This window comes from Pipra filicauda, unplaced genomic scaffold (genome assembly GCF_003945595.2).
Source record: "Pipra filicauda isolate LSUMZ 115617 unplaced genomic scaffold, ASM394559v2 scaffold675_size221767_pilon, whole genome shotgun sequence".
NCBI lineage: Eukaryota > Metazoa > Chordata > Aves > Passeriformes > Pipridae > Pipra > Pipra filicauda.
This window is the reverse complement of record NW_024104837.1, coordinates 80,949-100,910: the sequence shown is the minus strand read 5'-3', so window position 1 is coordinate 100,910 and position 19,962 is coordinate 80,949. Positions and strand designations below refer to the sequence as shown.

The 19,962-nt window shown below is 56.4% G+C and overlaps 2 protein-coding genes across 2 annotated transcripts; both read left to right on the top strand.

Moving 5' to 3' along the window:
• The first annotated feature begins 5,134 nt into the window (after positions 1 to 5,134).
• Positions 5,135 to 7,589, top strand: QPRT (quinolinate phosphoribosyltransferase). Its single transcript, XM_027738866.2, has 3 exons — positions 5,135 to 5,722; positions 6,898 to 7,029; positions 7,281 to 7,589. The coding sequence occupies exons 1-3, from the start codon at positions 5,135 to 5,137 to the stop codon at positions 7,464 to 7,466; spliced, it is 906 nt and encodes a 301-aa protein (XP_027594667.1). The 3' UTR covers positions 7,467 to 7,589.
• A 2,806-nt stretch (positions 7,590 to 10,395) lies between these two features.
• LOC113997210 (medium-chain specific acyl-CoA dehydrogenase, mitochondrial-like) lies at positions 10,396 to 19,825 on the top strand. Its single transcript, XM_027738869.2, is given in 13 exon segments — positions 10,396 to 10,431; positions 12,043 to 12,142; positions 12,782 to 12,879; positions 12,978 to 13,047; positions 13,897 to 13,997; positions 14,177 to 14,257; positions 14,435 to 14,565; positions 15,668 to 15,776; positions 16,365 to 16,505; positions 16,582 to 16,663; positions 16,666 to 16,676; positions 17,074 to 17,322; positions 18,744 to 19,825. Coding segments are annotated over 13 exon segments (1,269 nt in total). The 5' UTR covers positions 10,396 to 10,407; the 3' UTR covers positions 18,816 to 19,825.
• Positions 19,826 to 19,962: the final 137 nt, after the last annotated feature.

Sequence of the window (19,962 nt, the reverse complement as noted above, 5' to 3'; positions counted from 1 at the left end):
GAGCTCCCTTAAAAAGAGACAGGGCCTTTCTGGGAGCAGAGGAATCTGGGCTCAAAGGGCAGATTGACAGACTCCTTGTCTTTTCTCAGGGTGCCTGCTTAGGATCTCCTTTTTCTTTTCCCAGACTGCTGCACAGAGGGATCATTGCAGCTGCCCAGAGCATTTCTATGGCTCTACCACCGAGGTGTCCTCTCCATGGGGATCCCAGACAGCACAGAGATACTATGGCAGAGCTGTGCCCTTCTGGAGGACACCCTGCAGGACACCCAGGGAAGCAGCTGAATGTCCTGAAGTTGCCTGGAGGGCACTTGGGCATTTTGCTCCCACAGACACATCCCCACAGCAGCACGCAAAGGGTTTGTGTCTGGACAGGAACCTGCCACCCCAAAGCCCCTGCACTGCCTGAGAAAAGCCAATGGTGAGAAGAAGAACAGCCCAGACAACAGGGGATGGCAGGGAAATGCCACAATGCGGCTGCCAAGGGAGGAGGGACACACAGAGAGAGATGGAAATGGGGGCCTTGTCCTTGCCTGGGCTCTGGCTGCTGCAGGGCAATGCACAGCCCAGGGGCCATGGCCTGAGGGCACAGGCTCTGCTTAGGCTGGGAAAGGAGCCCAGGGAGGAGCTGCTCAGGGAAGGGGTCTGTGCCACAGGGACAGCAGGGAGGGGCCCACATCCCCCTGCCCAGCACTTGTGGCAGCAGCTGCCTCTCCCTGCCTGCCTGTCTCTGGGTGAGGAGCTGTTCCTGCCAGCAGCCCCTGCCTGTGCCCAGCTCAGCTCCCTGCCAGTGCTGCCAGAGCCATGCCCAGCCCAGTGCCCAGGGGCAGCTCTGCCTGGGCAGGGGCTGCAGAGCAGATCCCAGACCCTGCGGTGGCTGGGAAGGGGGAGGTGTTCTGGGGGGATGTGCTTCCTGAGAAGGGCCCCTGGAAATGGCAGAAGGTGAAGCTGTGAGGAGCTAAAGGGCCCTGCCCTGCCCTGCCCTGCCATGAGGGGTCACTCCTTCCACCCACCCCTTCTCCCCCAGCCCCGTGGCAGCTCCTTGGCCGGGCTGAGAGCTGACCCTGGCAGGCAGCAGAGTCCCTGCCCCAGCACACAGAGCCCTGGGGGCAGGACCCTGCTCTGCACCACAGCCCTGGGCACCCCTGGCTGCACCCCCACCTTCCCACCCCACAGCCAGCCCTGGTACAGGGAACCTTCTTGCCCTGGGCCTCTGATGGGGCAGCAGCAAGTCCTGCTCTGCAGTAGCTTCTCCTGCTGCACCCCAGCAAATCCAGCAGAGCCATCCTGGCAGCTCCTGCCACTGCTGCCATTTGGCAGCTGGGAGAGGCACTTACAGGAACTCATCTGCACTGCTCTGCAGCCAGAGCCTGATTATGGCAAAGGGCTGGGAAGGTTCCTCCCCTGAGCAGATCTCCCCTCTCCGCCCACCCCAGGATCCCTTGAACCTCCTTCTCACTTCTCCTGTCTGCCCTTGCTGCCTGCAGCTCTTGCCCTGCTCTGCAATATGGCCACTTCCCCTGCACTTCAGCAACTGAGAGAGTCCTGCTGAAAGATCCTAGAAGCTGATAGTAACATTTCCCGGGAAATCCCTGAGTGCAGCATTGGGATGTGCTTCTGTGCACAGAGCTCCCCGTGTCCATCCCTCAGGCCGTGGGGCATCTCAGACAGGGCAGAGCAGGTGACACCCCACAGGGCTGAGGTGCCTCCAGCTCCTGGGAGCAGCAGCAGGAGCCAGGGAAACGCTGCCCCTGCTGCAATGAACTGTCTGTGTGTGCAAGGGAAGGACTCGTGTCTCTGAGCACCCAGGGGGTGTGAGCAGGGCATGAACCCAGCTCAGGTGTGGACACCTCACAGAGCCCTGATACACACACACACTGCTGCTCTTCCTCACCCCCCTCCCCAGTCCCAATGAGAGTTCTCTCATCTGCCTTGGAAGCAACCACTGCAAAGGCCTCTCTGCTGGATCCCCTTCCTTGGCTCTGTGGCTGGTGCCTGCCGATGCACAGTTTTTGGGAAGGCACACGTGGGGAGCTTCTCACCTGTGCACTCAGAAGAGTTCTGCGGGCACAAGTGACATTGGCCTTCAGAAAAATACTTTTCTTCCCTTTCCTCAAGACCCCTCTGAACACGCTCATCTACAGCCCATGGAACAGAGAATTCATGACTCTGAGAAAAACACTCAGAAAAGCTGAGCTGGAGTTGTGATCCTGTGGGAAGAAATCTCTTCTGATTGTCTTCTAATCAGGCCCAGAGGATCTGCACTCTTTGCCAGGCATTGCCCTGGAAGTGTGCCATGTGGGGAGGGCTTTGGGTGTGGGAAGGGGCAGAGAGGTGCTGGGAGACCTGGCTGGTGTTACCATGAGACCTCTCTCAACTATCTCAGGAAAGACAGAGCAATCAGGGGGGTTTCCAAGTCCTCAGAGAAGGAAAATACCAAATCTGTCTTCAGGAGGGAGAATTAGGGACTGGTCAGCTCCACCTCTCCTTGGGAAGGTGACAGGACAAGCCCTCCCACAGTCATCCCCGGGCACTTGAAGGCAAAGAAAAACGCAGCATAAAGTGTTTGGGAGGGCAAAGGAGGGAACAGGGCACACTTGGACTTTGGGAAGGCCTTGGCCATGGTCTCCCATCATCTCACAGCCAGACTGAAGCAGTGGATGATGAGGGGATGGAAGTTTGGCTGGATGACCAGGCCCAGAAGTCACCAGTGGTCTGGAGCTGTCCTGGCAGCCAGTCACTGTTGTCATTCCTCTGTGCCCAGCACTGGGACGCTACTGTGATGCACATGAACAATTGTCTATGTCCATTGACCACAGACCTTCTCTTCTTGACGGGAGGAAAACCACTCAGGTTCCCAGTGACCTTTGAAGTCAACGAGAAAGTTTGCTCAGGTGACCTGTGAGTTTCTTGTCGCACTGCAGGCATTGCTGCTCAGATCCAGGGCTGCCTGGCAGCTCCCCCCAAACAGCCCTGAGCATTTCCTTTGCTTCATCTTGTCTTTTTCCTTTTTCTCTGCTCACAACTTGCTGCCATTGACCATCCCTGTATCTCCCCCTGCAAACAGCCCGTGTCTGTTTGCCCTTCCCTCCCTGGCCCCACTTGGCATCACAGGAACATGCACCTTGGGGAGCAAGATCATCCAACAAGTGCTTCATTAATAGTCTGTAGCGTCCTGCAGTGCCTCGGGCTGTTCCCTTGCCAGAGGCACCCCAGGCCACACATATTGACAGCATGTGGATTATTCCTGACAATCCCAGTCTTTGGGCACTGCACTCCATGCACATCCCCCGTTCATTAGAGGCTCCACGGGAGGGCAGCTCTGCCAGAAAGAACAACACATTGACAGAAGGCCTTGGGGTCAGAGGGACGGCTTGGTGTGGCTGTAGAAACCCAATACTCACAGGACAAACACCCAAAGCACAGAAGCTGCTGGACAGTAGCTGGTAATCACTTGGGAAGAGAGATGGGTGGCTCAGCCCTGCTGGAACGTGACCAAGTGAATCAGCTGCCTCAGGGAGTCCTTGAGCTCCTGGTTCCTCAGGCTGGAGATGAGGCCCCTCAAGCACCCCCGTCCCTGGGGCACCACCCAAGTGCCCTTCAAGAACCCTGAGCCCCCAAGTCCTCCAAGCACCTCTCCTGATCATGGGGTGCCCCCCAAATTCCCCCCAGTCATTCCCCCCACCCCCGGCATCGCTTATTTATTGCCAATAAAGAGAATTTTCCCTCCCCCACCCCAAACCTTTGGGTGGGGGGTGGGGACCCCGGGACAGCCAATCACAGCAAAGGGGGAGGGTCTTTGGGCGGGGCTGGGCACGCCCCCACAGGTAAGAACTCCCCTGACCCCCCCCAGTTCCGCTCAGTTGCCCCCTAAGTCGTGACAGGTCAGTGAGGTGCCCATCCCCCACTTGGGCGCGGGGGGGGGGGGGGGGGGGGGGGGGAGGGGGGGTGATGGCCAATCAGGGCCAGACTTTGGACCCCCCTGAGCTGGGGAGGAGGGGCAGGTGGGAGACCCACATCTGGGGGGGGTCGGGGGGTGCGAGATTTGGGGGTGTTTCTGGGGGGGTTTGGACCCACATGTGGAGGGGGTGGATTTGGGGGTGGGACGGTCATTTTTGGGGGGGAAACTCACATTTAAAGGGGGTCCGGGTGAAGTGGGACCCACATTTGGGGGTTTCTGTGGGGCAAGACCCACATTTGCCCTACCCTCAGGGCCCCAAATGCCCCCCAGGACCCAAATAACCCCCCAAAATCCCCTCCAGGACCCCAATATCCCCCTCCCAACTTCCCTCAGGATCCCAAAATTCCCCCCCCTCGGACACAAAAAACTCCCCAAAATCCCACCAGTAACCCCCCAAGCCCCCCACATCCTTCCCTCTACCACTCCAAGGACCACAACCCCCCCCCCAAAATCCCTCTCGGACCCCTGAAGACCCAAATAACCAACCGAAATCCCCCCGCAGACCCCTCAGGACTCCCCCTAAACCCCAATATCTCTCCCCAGGACCACAATAAACCCCCCAGTGCCCCCCAAAAATCCCTGTCAGAACCCCAATAAGCCCTCAAACCACCTCCAAGAGCCCCCAGACTCCTCCTCCCCACCCCCCCCGAAGACCACAACTTCCCCCTGCTGGACCCAAATAACCCCCCAAAGTCCCTGCAGGACCCCAAAATCCCCTGCAAGACCCCTTCCAGAACCCCCAACCTCTCTCCCAGATGCCCCCTCAGATCCTCCCCAGAACCTTCTCGACTCCCCCAGGATGCCAAAATCACTCCAAGGACCCAATAACTCCCTAAGATCCCCCCAAGAACCCCTCAGGACCCCAATTACCTCCAAAATCCCCCCTCCAGATCCCCCCAAAATCTGTCCAAGGACCCCCAAAATCCTCCAGGAACTCCCTAGCACCCAATAAGCCCCCCAAATCCCCCTCCCAAACCCCCAATATCCCCCCCCAAATCCCCTTTCAACGACTCCAATAACCCTCCAAACCACCACCCCCCCCCCCCCCGCGACTCCCGAGCCACCTCTCCCCGCCCCGAAGATCCCAAAATTCCTCCCTGGACCCAAATAACTCCCTCCAAATCCCCCGCGAGCACCCCAATAACGCCCTTCTCCCTCTCCCCAGGACCCCCCACCATGACCTGCGAGCCCCCCGCCCCTCTCTGGGCCCCCGTGCCGCCCCCCCACCGCCTCGTGTCCCTCGCCCGCGCGTGGCTGGACGAGGACCTGCCCTGGCCCGACGCCACCGTGGGGGTCGCGGGGGACGCCCCGACCCGCGCCCACCTCCTCAGCAAGGGCGGGGGCGGCCCGGGGGGCGTCCTGGCGGGGGCCCCCTTCGCCGAGGCCGTGTTCGGGGTGTCGGGGTGCCACGTCACCTGGAGGGTCCCCGAGGGGGGGTCGCTGCCCCCCGGGCGGGCGCTGGTGGCCGAGGTGGAGGGTCCGGCCGGGGGGGTCCTGACGGGGGAGAGGGTCGCCCTTAATATTTTGGGGCGCTGCAGCGGGGTCGCCTCGATGGCCGCGAGGGCCGTGGGGGTGGCCCGGGGACAGGGGTGGGGGGGGGTCGTGGCGGGCACCCGAAAAACCACCCCCGGCTTCCGACTGGCGGAGAAATACGCGCTGGGGGTGGGGGGCGCCGACCCCCACCGGGGAGGATTGGGGGGGGGGCTCCTCCTGCTCAAGGACAATCACCGAGCGCTGGCGGCAGCGGCGGGGGGGCTCGAGAAGGTGGGCACCCCAAATTTTTGGGGAGTAATGGGTCAGAGGACCCTTGAATTGGGGGGGTTCGGGGAGGGGGGCCAAAGTCTAGGAAAAGACGAGGGGGCAACTCCAATTTGGGGGAAGAGATCCATAAATTGGGGGGTTTTGGGTAGAGAGACCATGAAATTTGGTGGAGTGTCGATATTTTCGGGAGGGGAGGAGGGGGGACCCCGGTTTGGGGGGCTGGAGCAGGTGGGCACCCCGAAATTTTGTGGGGAGGGCACCCGTATTTGGGGCTTGATTTGGGGTAAAAGGTAGGTGGGGGACCCCAGTTTCAGGGGGGAGAAGGAGGGGAAACATCGATTTGGGGGGGTGACCCCTAAATCGGGCATTCTGGGTGGAGGGACCCCGAATTTGGGTAGGGACACACTGATTGGGAGACAATGGGTGGAGGGCAGACAGAAGGACCCCTGGATTAGGGGGAAATGGGTGAGGGAACCCCAGTATTTGGGGGGAGGAGCCCAATTTGGGAAGGAAATGGGGGGGGGCCCTGAATTGATGGGTTCTGGGTGGGAGGAGAGATGACCCCAGTTTTGGTGGTGTTGGGTAGGGGGGACTCCTGAACTGGAGGGGTTGGAGGTGGGGGCCCGATTTTGGGGGGTTATAGCTTGGGTGACCCCAAACTTCGGGGATGGTGGGCGAACACTGATATTGGGGGGGAGGAGACCCCAATATTTGAGAGGGGCACTGAACTGGGGGGGAGATGAGTGGGAGGGACCCCCGGATTAGAGGGTTCTGTGTGAGGGGCGATGTGGGGGGACCCCTGAACTGGGGAGGGATGGGTGGGGGAACCTCACCCCTCCCAGTTTGGGAGGGAAATGGGGGGGGAGTCACACCTGAATTGGGGGGTCCTGGGTTGGGAGATCCCAAATTCAGAGGACAATAGGTGGGGGAACCCTAATTTTGGGGGGAAATGGGAGACATCCTCGAATTGGGGGATTTGAGAAGTGAGGACCCCAATTTGGGGGGATCAGTGCGGGGGGGGGGGAGACCCCAGTTGTGGGTCAACGAGTTGGGGGGGACGACCCCATTTGAGGGGCTCTGGGTGGGGCACCCCCTCTTTTACCTCACCCCCAGCCCATATCGGGGCTTGGTGGGGTCCCTCTGGGATTCCTCCACCTCATCCACCTCTCACTCCCCAGATGGTTTTGGGGGTGCGCCGGGCCGGGGGATTCACCCGCCGGGTGGGGGTCGAGTGCTCCAACGCGGCCGAGGCGCTGGAGGCCGCAGGGGCGGGGGCCGACATCATCCTCCTGGACAACCTCTCCCCCCAGGTGAGCCCCCAAAATCCGGGGGGGCAGCCCCAGGTCTGGGACTGGACCCCGAAAATAGGGGAACCCCCTGTATAAAATGTGGGGAAGCCCCATAGATAAGGGGGGGTGAACCCCATTTTTAGGGTCAGTGGGTTGGAGAACGCCAGTTTTGGGGGTCAGCGGGTGGGTAACTTGTAGATTTCTGCCTTGCACACCTCCAGTTTTGGGGGTGAGGGGCTCCTCGCTGACGTGGTGCCCCCCGTGTCCCCCAGGAGCTGCACTCGGCGGCGGCGCAGGTCAAGGCTGCGCACCCCAGGGTGACGGTGGAGGCCAGCGGGGGGGTCGTTTTGGGGACCCTCCCCCAGTTTTTGGGGCCCCACATCGACGTGGTGTCCATGGGGTGTCTGACCCACAGCGCCCCCGCCCTGGACTTCGCGTTGCGGGTGCTGGAACCCTAAAATCCATCCCTGGGCCCCGGAAAGCCACCCTGGGACCCCCTAAATCCCTCCCTGGGAGGGGGACACCGAAATCCGGCAGTGGGTCCTCCCAGCCACCAGGGGGCGCCAACGGCTGAGGACCCCCGCCCCAATATCCAGGGGATCCCAAAATCCATCCTGGGGCCTCCCTAAACACATGCTTGGACCCCACATCTTCACCTTGGGGTCTCCCTTACCCAGAGAGGACCCCAGTGCCCATCCTGGCGTCCACAGGGTCCCCCCAAACTCTTCCCCCCTCCAGGGGTGACCCCAGATCTCAATCCTGGAGTCTCCTCACCCCCCTTTTCTCTCTGTACCCCCAAATAAACCCCTCCCACACCTCCCCCCCACGTCTCCCCAACATTTTTTGGGGGCATTGCTCCCCAAACCCCACCAGTGAGTGTGAAAACATCCACTTTATACCAATCAAAAATGGAGAGGGGGGTGAGGGGGGGAGGGAAGGGTGTCACGACCGCCAACCCATTTGAGTCCCCTACTCAAAAATAGTGGAAATTCTGCTAATCAGGGAGTGGGATCCAGCCTTTTGTGGAAATTGGCACTTGGGGAACAAGTCTGAGTTCAGAACAACAGTTTGAGGGGTCCAGAGCCCAGTTTGAGGGACCCAGATCTCAGTTTGAGGTGCACAGACTCCAGTTTGAGGTGCACAGACCCCAGCCTGGAGAGCCAAGATCCCAGTTTAAGGATCCTAAACCCCAGTTTCAGAGGCCCAGAGCCCAGTTTAAGGGGCTCGGACCCCAGGGGATGGGTTAGGGATGAGCAGGAAATCTGGCCATAAATTACTGCCACCAGCAAGGCACTGTCACCCCTGCACAGGACCCCATCCCATCCCAGGACCCACCCTGTGAGTGTGATCCTTTATCCTGGGATCAGCACCCATCCCGTGAGTCTGGTCCCTTATCCCAGGACCAGCACCCACGCTGTGTGATCCCTTATCCTAGGACCAGCACCCATCCCCTGAGTGTGATCCACTCTGGGACCAGTGCCCCCCGCTGCGGTCCAGCCCCAGCCCTTCCTGGTGATCCCCCTGAGTCACCACCTTCCAGGAAGGCTGCAGGCCAGGCTTCTCCTTATCTCACCATCTTGGGAAGCTTCACCCTGGCATTCCTGTTTCCAGCCACATTACCCCCTTCGGCATCTTGACCCTCTTGAACCCTCCCCATATCAGCTCATTCCTGGGTCACAGATCTCAGGAGCTTGTTCCTTACCAAAGGGTTATTGATTCTGATCTTGGAAGTCCCTGGAAATAATGTCTCAGTTCTGTCCATGCTGTCCCAAAATCCCTCCCTGCAGCAGGAACACCCTGCAGTTGCTCAGGCTCCTGAAGCAGCTGCACCTGTGACAGATGTTACCTGTGCCATTACCTTTCCATAGGGATACCAACCCTCCCTTCCTGCCTCTGGGATTGTGTGTATGGGGGGGGAAGATCCCAGTTAGTGAACTCCAGTAAAATCCACTCTGCTCATTGGAAAACCCACCTGTTAGAACCTTTCTCTTAAAAGGGATGGAGAAATGTCTCTGCATCCTGGAGCTGTGGTGATAATAAATCACCTGAGGAGCACTGAGGAATTAGGTGTGCAGGAACTGTGTAAATAAGGGATGAATAATCCATGGACAGAAATTGGGCTACTCAGCAGTTAAACTCCCAGCTTCAGTCAGGAATGTGACCTGTGGAGCAGAACCTGTGGTGCACAGGACACAAGCTGGAGAGGGGGTGTTTCCCAGCCCTGAAGTCACACGTCCCGTGGCCTTGAAACTGGATTTAAAACTGGAACGTGAAAATCTTCATTAAACATTGGAATAACATAAAGTTACAAATTAACTTTAACTCAGCTGCAGGGAGAAAAGTCACAGAATCATCAAATTACTAAGGTTGGAAAAGGTTGGAAAAGATCTCCAAGGTCATTGAGTCCAACCTGTGACCAATCCCCCCCTTGTCAACTAGGCAAGAGCACTGAGTGCCACGTCCAGTCGTTCCTTGGACACCTCCAGGGATGGGGACTCCACCACCTCCCTGGACAGCCCCTCCCAATGCCTGACACCCTTTCCATGAAGAAATTCCTCTTGATGTCCAACTTGAACCTCCCCTAGCACAACTTGAGGTCGTTTCCCCTTGTCCTGTCCCTTGTTCCCTGGGAGCAGAGCCCGACCCCCCCCCCGGCTCCCCCCTCCTGTCAGAGGGAGTTGCAGAGCCAGAAGGTCCCCCCTGAGCCTCCTTTTCTCCAGGCTGAGCCCCTCCAGCTCCCTCAGCCGCTTCTCACAGGACTCACGTTCCAGCCCCTTCCCCAGCTCCCGTCCCCATTCCACCCGTACCGGAGTGAAAAACCAGCCACGGTCTGAACAAAGCCCGTGCGAGATCACGATCGGCTGCTTTTAACGAGGTGCCTTCACCCGATCCGCGTCTACCCAAGCCCACCTGCGCCCTGGGCAGGGGCCCGGGGCTCTCCCGGCCGCATCCACCCAACCCAGCTCCCGGGGAGCCCCGAGCCCAGCGCGGCTCCGAGGGCGTGGGGTAAATTTCCCGCCGAAAAAGGCTTTTCCCAGGGAAATCAAAGCAGCTCTTTCCCTAAAGTGTCATCCCGATGAAACGGGGCAGCGGCGGGGGAGGGGCGCGGAGGGGAACCCGGGCCGCTCTGTTCGGGGGGAGCACGGGGCCGTTCGGGGGGGGAACAGGGGCGTTCGGGGGGCGAGGATGTTCGAGAGGGCAAGGGGATATTCGGGGGAAAGAATGTTCGGGGGGGGGGCACGGGACTGGTTCGGTGGGACACGGGGCTGTTCGGGGGAAGCACGGGGCTGTTCGGGGATGGGGGGGGGCACCGTCCTATTCCGTGGGCGGGAGGGGGCCGGGACCGTCCCACTCTGCTCCGCCCCCCCCAAGCCGGACACTGCCGTAGCCGCCGCCGCGATGTCCGCGCTCAGCGTCAGCCGGGTGAGGGGGCTCGGGGGGCTCGGAGGGGACGGAGAGGGCCGGGATCGTGCTGGGGCAGGGGCGCCGCTGCCAGCCCCGCCCCCGGGGGTCTCGTCCCGGGGGCGGCCTCAGAGCTGCTGCCCCCACTGCCCCCGGGATCAGTGCCCGCTGCCCCTCCCAGGGGTCGGTGCCCTCTGCTACCCGAGGGCTGCCCGTGCCGTTGGTAACTGGGAACATTCCTTACGTTGGGATCCACCGGGGCCCCTCCCCGGGAACTGCGCCGGCGCTTCCAATTCTCCCCGTGATTCCTGAATTGGGGGAAAGGTGAAGGGCGCCGGCCCGGCCGTGTCCCTGCGCTGTCCCTCCGGTGCCGCTCCAGTGTCCCCATGGCCACCTGCCCCAAGCGTCACGGTGACGGGGGGAGGGGGGGTGGGGTCCGTCCGGGAGCGGCGGGGGCTGCGGATCTCACAAGGGATGCTCCAGGCACCGGGATTTGGGGTTCAGCCCCCGGCAGCGGGGCCAGAGAGGGTGGAAGGCACGAGGAGCTGGGGTTAGGCTCAGGGCACAGAGAGGTGACCGAGTGGGCAGGTGCTCGCCCAAATCCATACACGGAATCACAGACTGGTTTGGGTGGGAAGGGACCTTAGAGACCACTCAGTTCCACCAGTTCCTGCCACAGGCAGGGACACCTTCTGCTAGACCAGGTTACTCCAAGCCCTGTCCGACCTGCCTGGGAACACTTGCAGGGATGGGGCACATAAACTGCTCCAGCATCTCATCCTCTGTGTGTGACCTTTGGTCCTTTGTCCCTCCTCTGTGTGCCTCCTGCTGTGACCCCCTGCCCAACCCTCACCTCCACCTGTCTGAGGGTGTTGGTGTTTCCAGAGTCACCTCAGCGATGTCCTTGACCTTGCACAGCCCTGGGACAGAAGAACCACGAGACCGAACATCTCTAACACAAACTTGACAGCTCCTTTCCACAGGGTGTCACCTTCAGCCTTGTTAGGAATTCAGGGCTTTTCCTAGTTTCGTCTAAACTTTTTGGTGGACAAGCTGCATAGGACTGGATCATCCTTAAGGAAAAAAAACCCAGCAAATCCCAAAGGAAAACAAAAACCAACCAAACAAAGCTCCCACAATTGCAATTCCCTGGTTTTTTCTACCTCATCTTTCTGTCAGTTCTAGCTCAAACAAGGTGTAAAATGTTTGGGAGGGTTGAGGTTTGTCTGGAGGTTCCTGGTATTATTTGTTTTATTTTCCTACCCTGTGGCAGCAGTTTGGCAAGAAAGCTCAGGCAAGAAGGGAAAACCTGGATGAGAAGGGAAAATATCATTTTACAACATCTGTGGCTTGTGAAAACCCCACGGATAACACTTTACCTTCCGGAAGCCGCCCCCCCAATTCCCTGAGCTGTGCATCACTGACTCCACAGCTCTGCCTTCCAGGCTCTATCCCAGTTCTTCCCACAGTTCTTCACCTTTTGGTTTTACAGGTATTTTCAGTATTCTCTGAAAATACCTTTTTTGCCTGTGTGACACCTGTCACAGCCCGTGTCCCTCACCAGCACCTTTGGGATGTGCCCCTCACTTCAACCCGGGACATTCCCTCATTCTCACACTCCTTTTCCTGCAGCAGCTGTTTCGGACCGTGGTCTGGCACAGCTGGAGGTCGAGCTCCAGCAAACCTGCCCCAAATGTGCACCTGAGCAAACCTGGGGCCGGGTTCAGCTTCGGTGAGTGTGGCAGGGCTGGGAAGGGAGGGAACAGGGAGGGACAAATGGCAGCAAACGAGACAAAAAACCAGAGACCCTCCCCCAAAAAAACCCCAACCAACCCCAAAAAAGCCAAACAACAGCATTGGAGTTCAGGAGGAATTTCAAGGTAGGTGTTTATTTGGAATAGATTTCTATTCTTTTTATAAAAACTATTTGAAATCCGAAATCCCTTTTCCTTTCCAGCTCAGGACTGCTGGGGGGACGTGTGTGATATTTCTGAGACCTTCTTTTACCTGTCTTGAGCTCTTTTCATTGCCAAAGTTACCTCAGCATTGAACGATGATCCTGCATTGGCTTTTAAACTGTTAAAAGAACCCTGTGTAGCATCAGGGGAACGCGGTGGGTCCAGGGATGTGACACACTGATTCCTCCTCACTTGAGCTATTACAGCAAATTCTGTGGGGCAGCAGCAGATGTTTGACAGGTGTTTTTACTAAAACATTTTGTTACCTGGCACTTCCTGCTCTATTTTCAGTAGTTTTTGAATAATTTGGTAAGTAATGGTGTTGTGGGCATTGCTCAGAGCTCAGGGGAGTTTCAAAGGGAAGGAGAAAATTGAACATCTTTGTGATTTTTTTACCTCTTATTTTCCACTAGAACTGACAGATGAACAGAAGGAATTTCAAGCCACTGCCCGGAAATTTGCTCTGGAGGAGATTATTCCTGTTGCTGCTCAGTATGACAAGACCGGCGAGGTAAATCCACCACACAGCAGGGGAAAAACAGACTTTTCTCTTAATGTGAATTTTGAAATGTTACCTGTGATAATCAATCGGGATTTTTCCTGTTCCAGTATCCTGTGCCACTCATCAAACGGGCCTGGGAGCTTGGACTGATGAATTCCCACATCCCAGAGAGCTGTGGTGAGTGATGATCCATTTTAATCCCTAAAATAAACCAAAGAAAAGGCCTTGGAGGGGATTTATGTGTGAAATTGTGGCTTATGTGTAAAATTACCAGTTGCACCCTGGAGTAATCCCAAAAGGATCCATGGGCGGGTGGGCACACACAGATGGGCCAGGTGGGTGTTAAACACTCGAAATTCAGGAATGGATTTGAAAAATCATCACGTTTCATGGTGAGAAAATCATCAGCACAGTCTGGCTGGGATACCCACAAATAACCTGGAAAAGGAGGTCACTGGTGAGACTGACTTAGTGGGTGTGGAAAAATAGAGACTGGTGCCTCCCAAGATCTGTGGGAGAAGGTCATGGAACAGGGTGTTAAAATGAAATTCAAAATGGGAAAAGAGATGGACACAGGAAAGGGGAAAAGTGATCCAGACTTCCCAGGTAAAATGGTGTCTGCTGCCTCTGAAAAAAGGGAGTTGGGGGTTCTAATAGGTAGTTTTGTGAGGTGTCAGAGCCCTCATGGCCCTGCCTCTGCTTCCCAAGAGCTTCTGGGGGAATGCTTGGATGTAAAGCAGTGACAGATCCTAGTGGCACCTCCTGGCCATTTTGTGCCACTTGTTCCACCTTGAGCGCAAAACTCCCCCAGAACCGTAAAATGGGATTTTTAAATCATCTGACTGAAATGAAAATAAAGAAATAAAATAACAAAAATATAAATCTGACAGCACATTCTTTCCCAAGCCCGTGGGGGGATGTCCAACGGAATGCAGCGCACACGGGGGATGTTTGGATAATAAAAGCTTGTAAATCACTAATATTTTCCGCTTGAGACTCCACTGAGCTCTGACCTGTCCCCTACAGGGGGGTTGGGGCTGGGCTCCTTCGAGGCATGTTTGATCACGGAGGAGCTGGCCTACGGATGCACCGGGGTGCAGACAGCCATCGAGGCCAATTCCCTGGGGGTGAGTCCTGCTCAGCCCCAAACTGCACTCTGGGACCCTCAAACTCATCTTTGTGTCCTTTAAACTGGGGTTTCAGCCCTCAGAACTGGGATCTAGGCCCTCCAAACCGGGCTCGGTCCTCCAAACCAGGTTTGGGGCCCTTGAAGTGATGGATTAATGCTCTGAACGTTGCCTTGCAGCAAATGCCAGTGATCATCGCTGGGAATGAGCAGCAGCAGAAGAAATACTTGGGAAGGATGACAGAGGAGCCCCTCATGTGTGTGAGTGTGACCAGGCAGTGACAATAATTAGTTAATAAATTAGCTGATGACAGAGGAGTCCCTGACGTGTGTGAGCGTGACCGGGGATCCATTGGTGCCCACAATTCCACAGTAATTTCATGGCTGCCCAAACTCAGGCCGTTGATTCCTCGGGATGCTGGCATTTGTTTCCTCCAGGCCTACTGTGTGACGGAGCCCGGCGCGGGCTCGGACGTGGCCAGGATCAAGACCCAGGTGGAGCGGAAGGGAGACGAGTATGTCATCAACGGGCAGAAGATGTGGATCACCAACGGCGGGAAGGCCAACTGGTGCGTTGGCTGGAACCGGTGTGGCTTCGCAGTCCCACTGGGCTCTGCTGGTGTTCCTGGAAGGGCCTGTCACCAACCTGAGTGCTCCGCTCTGTCACCAGCTCATTGGGACGAGGCACCAGCAGCCCCTGTGGGTGCCCAAACAGGGAATGGAGTGATGACGTCACAGCTCGGTGATGTCATGGCTCGATGATGTCAAAGCCCCAGTCAGGAATGCAGCTTGATTTGGGCTGAAACCAAACCAAATCCGCTCTGCTTTCCCCTTGGGACAGGGAGTTACTCAGCGTTCACTCACAGAGAGCTCAGGTTACCCAGCCCTGCCCTGGCTCTGGGACAGGGATCAGCTGCTTCTGACTCAGCCACGAACCTCTCCAGGGAAAACAGGAAAACTCTGGAACTGGGGAGTTACATTGAATTTCCTTAAGGGAAGGCATTTCCAAGGAGTCCCAGAGCCTGCCCAGCACAGCAGGGCAGCACAGACCCTTCCCCAGGGCTCAGCATGCCATCCCTCCCCACCCCAACACACCAAGGCTTTACAGTTCAAGAGGAAAAACTTTATACAAAAAGTATCTACAAAAATTGGGGTTTCTCTCTGTTTAACTCCTTGCTTGAAGCAAAACCATCACAGAGACTCTCCCAGCACATTCCTGACCCCCAGCAATGGGATTTCAACAATTACTAACAGAAAAAAATGCATTTGCAAGTGATACTGAGTAAAATTGAGATATTGGCAATTGAGAGGATAAGGCTTTGCACACAGTACTGTATTCCCTGAGCAATAATCCTTACAGATGTTCTGGGAATTGGTTTATTTGGGGCTACTTGTGAGGCTGAGTGTGATATTGAGACACAACTCATGGAGAAGGCAGAGAAGCTTTGCAGGTAGATCTGAGGGAATTTCATTAAGTCTTGATTTTTGCAGGAAGAGAGGCCCTGAGAACACTGACATTTCTCACACTGCTCCCTCCTCGTTGGCGTTTTTTTGGAAGGGCTCATTAAAAAGGTTTCCTGTATGGTACACAGATAAAAACTGGGGACACTTCTGCCCAGCAGTGTCTGCTTGCTGAGGATGAGCCGAGCCCCCGTCTCTGTTCCCCCACAGGTATTTCCTGCTCACCTGCACTGACCCCGACCCCCGAGCCCCAGCCAGCAAAGCCTTCACAGGGTTTATCGTGGAGGCCAACAGCCCCGGCATCCAGATCGGCAGGAAGGTGAATTGGCAAGAGCTGATTAATGTTCAGGGGGGTGAAGGTGTCAGCAGCCAGGTGGAGAACTTCCCCCAGAACTTCACGGTTCGCTGGAATTTCGCCTGCTCCTGCCCTAGGAAGGCGCTGTGGAGTTCTCTTTGGGGGGGGAAACAAAAACAAAACAAAGAAACTGCCATTTTTAGTAGCAGCAAAACTAGAGATTGAACATTTGGAACTTGAAAACCTCATTTATTTAGGAATTTGTCTGTTGGCAGCACAGCTGGGTCTCACAGCTGCCTTCACTTGCCTTCTTGGCTGTTTCCTCTCCCATGTCAGAGTGTAGAATTGAATTACACATGTAACTGAATCCTCCAAAGGATAAACTGAACCAGAAAAAGCCAAAGAAGAGATTCTAGCCCCAGGATTGATATCCCACACAGTGGGACAGGTCAGGGCCTTGCTGGGCTGGGAAGGCAAAGTTGGTATTTCTTGTCTCTATGATTGGTTTTAGCTAAAATTGAAGTGGTTTGGGGGGAAAAGAAAGCTTCTTTGAGTAAACTAAATCTCAGAAGAATCTGATTTAGTGGCACCTCTGTAAATTCCCTTTTCCAGGAGCTGAACACGGGCCAGCGCTGCTCGGACATGCGCGGGATCGTCTTCGAGGACGTCCAAGTCCCCAAGGAGAACATGCTGATCGCGGAGGGCGCTGGCTTCAAGATCGCCATGGGCGCCTTTGACAAGACCAGGCCCCCCGTGAGTGCCAGAAATGGGCTGTTTCTAACCTAAGCTGGGGATTTCTGCCGCTCATCCTGCACTGTGCCTGCCCCAGGTGGCAGCGGGGGCCGTGGGGCTGGCGAAACGAGCGCTCGACGAGGCCACAAGGTACACGCTGGAGAGGAAAACCTTCGGGAAACCATCGTAGAGGTGGGTCCGAGGGATTGGGCATCAAAAATGGCAAAGTCTAATTCAACATGGAGTTGAGGGATGGATCCCAGTTCTGTAGAACTCCTCAAGCACAACTTCCCAAGCGTATTGAATTTGCAAATTAGGAAATGAAGATATAAAATCAGATTATGGGGAAAAAATTTATTCCCAGAAAGATTTCTCCAGCCCTGGCACAGGGCTATGGGGGACTCCCCGTCCCTGGAGGGTTTCACCATGTGGATGCAGCACTTGGGGACACAGTTTAGTGGTGAGGACGAGGTTTGGGCTCGGTGATCTTGACACTCTCGTCCAGCCTCAACGATTCCATGACTCCTTGAGTCCCTGAAGAAGAGTCCCTGCCCTTTGAAGCTCACCCGGTGGGTCTCCCCGCTCCCAGCACCAGGCCGTGGCGTTCCTGCTGGCAGAGATGGCCATGAAGGTGGAGCTGGCCCGGCTGGCGTACCAGCGCGCGGCCTGGGAGGTGGACGCCGGCCGCCGCAACACCTTCTACGCCTCCATCGCCAAGGCCTTTGCCGGGGACGTCGCCAACCAGGTGGCCACCGATGCCGTGCAGATCTTTGGGGGGAATGGGTTCAACACAGAATATCCCGTGGAGAAGCTCATGAGGGATGCCAAAATCTACCAGGTGAGTGGGACAGAGCGTGGGGCCTCCACAGCGACACAGGTGTTCTATAGAGAATAATTAACAGCTGAGTAATTGCAATCAGGATGGACACGGGATGAAAAGATTTGGAGGCTGAGAGCAACAATCCTTCCATTGGCAGAAAGGCCTTAAATTTGAGATCCTCAAATACTCACACACCGGGCAGGTGCTTCAGCTGAGCTCTCACAAGCACTAAGGAACACAGATTAATTAATCAGCATTAATTACCCTGTGTGGGCTGCAGGAACAGCTGTGGGGCTCAGCCTGTGGTGATTCACTTCTTTAGGTATTTATTTATTGGGTTTTTTTCCAAAAGAACAAACACGGTCATATTTCCTCATTTTTGGCCCACGGACACCCTTAATCCCCAGCGGTTTTTCTGCAGTATTATTGCCAAGAAATTATTCCAGGCCAGAATTTCTCTCTTGACTCCAGTTCGTTATTCAGCAGGAAAGATTAAATTCCATTTAGCAAACCCAGGGATCTTCACCTTTCCCCTCTTTCTGACATTACCCATGACTGGATGGAAGAGATCCAAACAGGTCTCAGGGAACAGGGGTCACAGCTGCTGTTGTTACTGTTGATTCTGGGTAGTTGACATTCCTTTTACAGCTGACTTTAAAATTCCAACTGTTCTCACCAGCTAGGAATTTTTCCCTCCCCAAGGACAGAAAGCAGCTGTTTGCAATCTAAAAATTATCAGTCCTGATTTCAGTCCTGCCAGGGAGGAACTGAATGAGACGCAGGCCTTTGTCAAGATCAGGCTCTTTTCCTCTTCTGGGATTTTTGTTCCCCAGGATCCCAGTTATCCAATTCTCCATCACACAGATCAATCCTCAATGCAGAGCCAGGGAAGCTGGGACCTTGAAATTGTTCCAATTACTCTGATTTAGTATGAATTTTGGGGTGTGTTCCCTGCTCCCTCCATCCGTGCAAGAACTCAGGAAAGGCACTGGGCCGTACAATTCAGGCAGATTCACCTGGAAAAGGTTCGTGTGGTTTGGGGAAGATTATCTTGATTTTGAGACTGCAGAGAAAGGGGATTTGCAGGAGTGGGAGCAATTTGCCAATCCTACTTCTAGTAGAACTGGGAGCTGAAACACTGAAACCCCCAAATTCTGCTGCCCTGGAGCGGCCACAGGCTGTGCCTGGGGGATCCCTGGATCCCTCCTGCGCTGCACACACAGGTGTTTGTGTACCTGGGATCCCTGGATCCCTCCTGCACTGGGCACACACTACCTGTACGCGGTTATTGCCTGTTGTGGGTCATGGTCACACTCATTTTTCCTCCTTTTCTCTCTCCCTGCCCCCGGGCTCGGCGCTGGGAGGGTCCCGGGTGGGCAGAGCTCTGGTTGAGCCCCCTTCCCAGCACTCGGCTCCCCCAGCCATGGCTCTCCCTGCAGATCTACGAGGGCACGGCGCAGATCCAGCGGGTGATCATCGCCCGCGAGCACCTGGGCAGGTACAGGGCCTGAGGGACGTGGCGGCTCCGAGTCCTGCCTTCCAGGGAAGGAGATTTTGCTGCATTTCTCCGTTAGAAACATCTGGGAAAATCCCTTTTCCTCCAAACTCCTCTTCTTGTGCCTGATCCAGCACAGGCTCTAGGACCCCATCCGTCCCTTCACCCATCCCCCCAGCTGACCGTCTCAAACATCCCTGAATCCCACAAGGATCGGTGTCTCCCTTGCCCACTCTCCTTTTGGCAGCAGAGGAAGAAAAAACCTTCCCTGGCAAACCTTCGTGATCAAAAAGTGAACAAAATTTGGATTTTTTTATTTATTTCTGACTTCTTGTTGATTTGTTCCCGTGAAGGCAAAAAATCCAACACATCCCAGGGGTCGGATTTGGGGGGTTTCCATGTGTGTAACGGCACTGATCGGCTCCCAGTGTTTACTCCTGGAGCTTGAGCAAATGGATCAGTCTCAGGGAACCTAAAAAACTGGCTTTGCCTCCTGAGGAAGGGCCCAGCTGGCTCTGGCACAGGGAACGCAGGGCCCCAGTTCCCCAGATCCATAGGAAGCACTGTGGGTTTGGGGCCTTTCATCAGCCAATTTGAGAGGAAAACAAAAGTGAATCCGTTTCTTGTGCCTTGAGCTGGATTTCCTTGTTACAGGCAAGCGGCAATGATGGTGCCTGACAGGGGCCGCGTGTCCGGGGGCCAAAGGAGCGGGATGGGGCAATGGGAACGTGGATTAACTGATCCCATGGGAAAAGCCTGCAGGAAAGGGGCTCGGTTTGGGCATCTCAGCGTGGGCTGAGCTGGGATGACCCCAACACAGGCTGGAGATGGGGCCTGGCCAGCACAGCGGGTTTCCCTGGAAAAGGGCTGTTTGGGAGTCACTGCTGCATCCCAATAAAAGCTGTCGTGCGGGTGGGACAGGGGCGGCTGTTCCCACACTCCTTGCACGCTCCGGTGGGATCCGGTGCAGTGTGCGGGTCCCAGCGTGGGATGGGCCCCGGGTGGGGCTGGCAGGTGGGAGTGGACAGGGGATGGGTGGGCTGGGGATGGAGGCAGATGGAGGTGGGTGGGATGGGGATGGAGGCAGATGGGATGGGGATGGAGGCAGATGGGATTGGGGATGGAGGTAGATGGGATGGGGATGGAGGTGGATGGAGGTGGGT

Coding starts and splice junctions, on each gene's coding strand:
- QPRT (XM_027738866.2), top strand. CDS start 5,135: ATGACCTGCGAGCCCCCCGCCCCTCTCTGGGCCCCCGTGCCGCCCCCC. Junction 5,723..6,897: donor CGGCGGGGGGGCTCGAGAAG/GTGGGCACCCCA, acceptor CTCACTCCCCAG/ATGGTTTTGGGGGTGCGCCG. Junction 7,030..7,280: donor TGGACAACCTCTCCCCCCAG/GTGAGCCCCCAA, acceptor CGTGTCCCCCAG/GAGCTGCACTCGGCGGCGGC.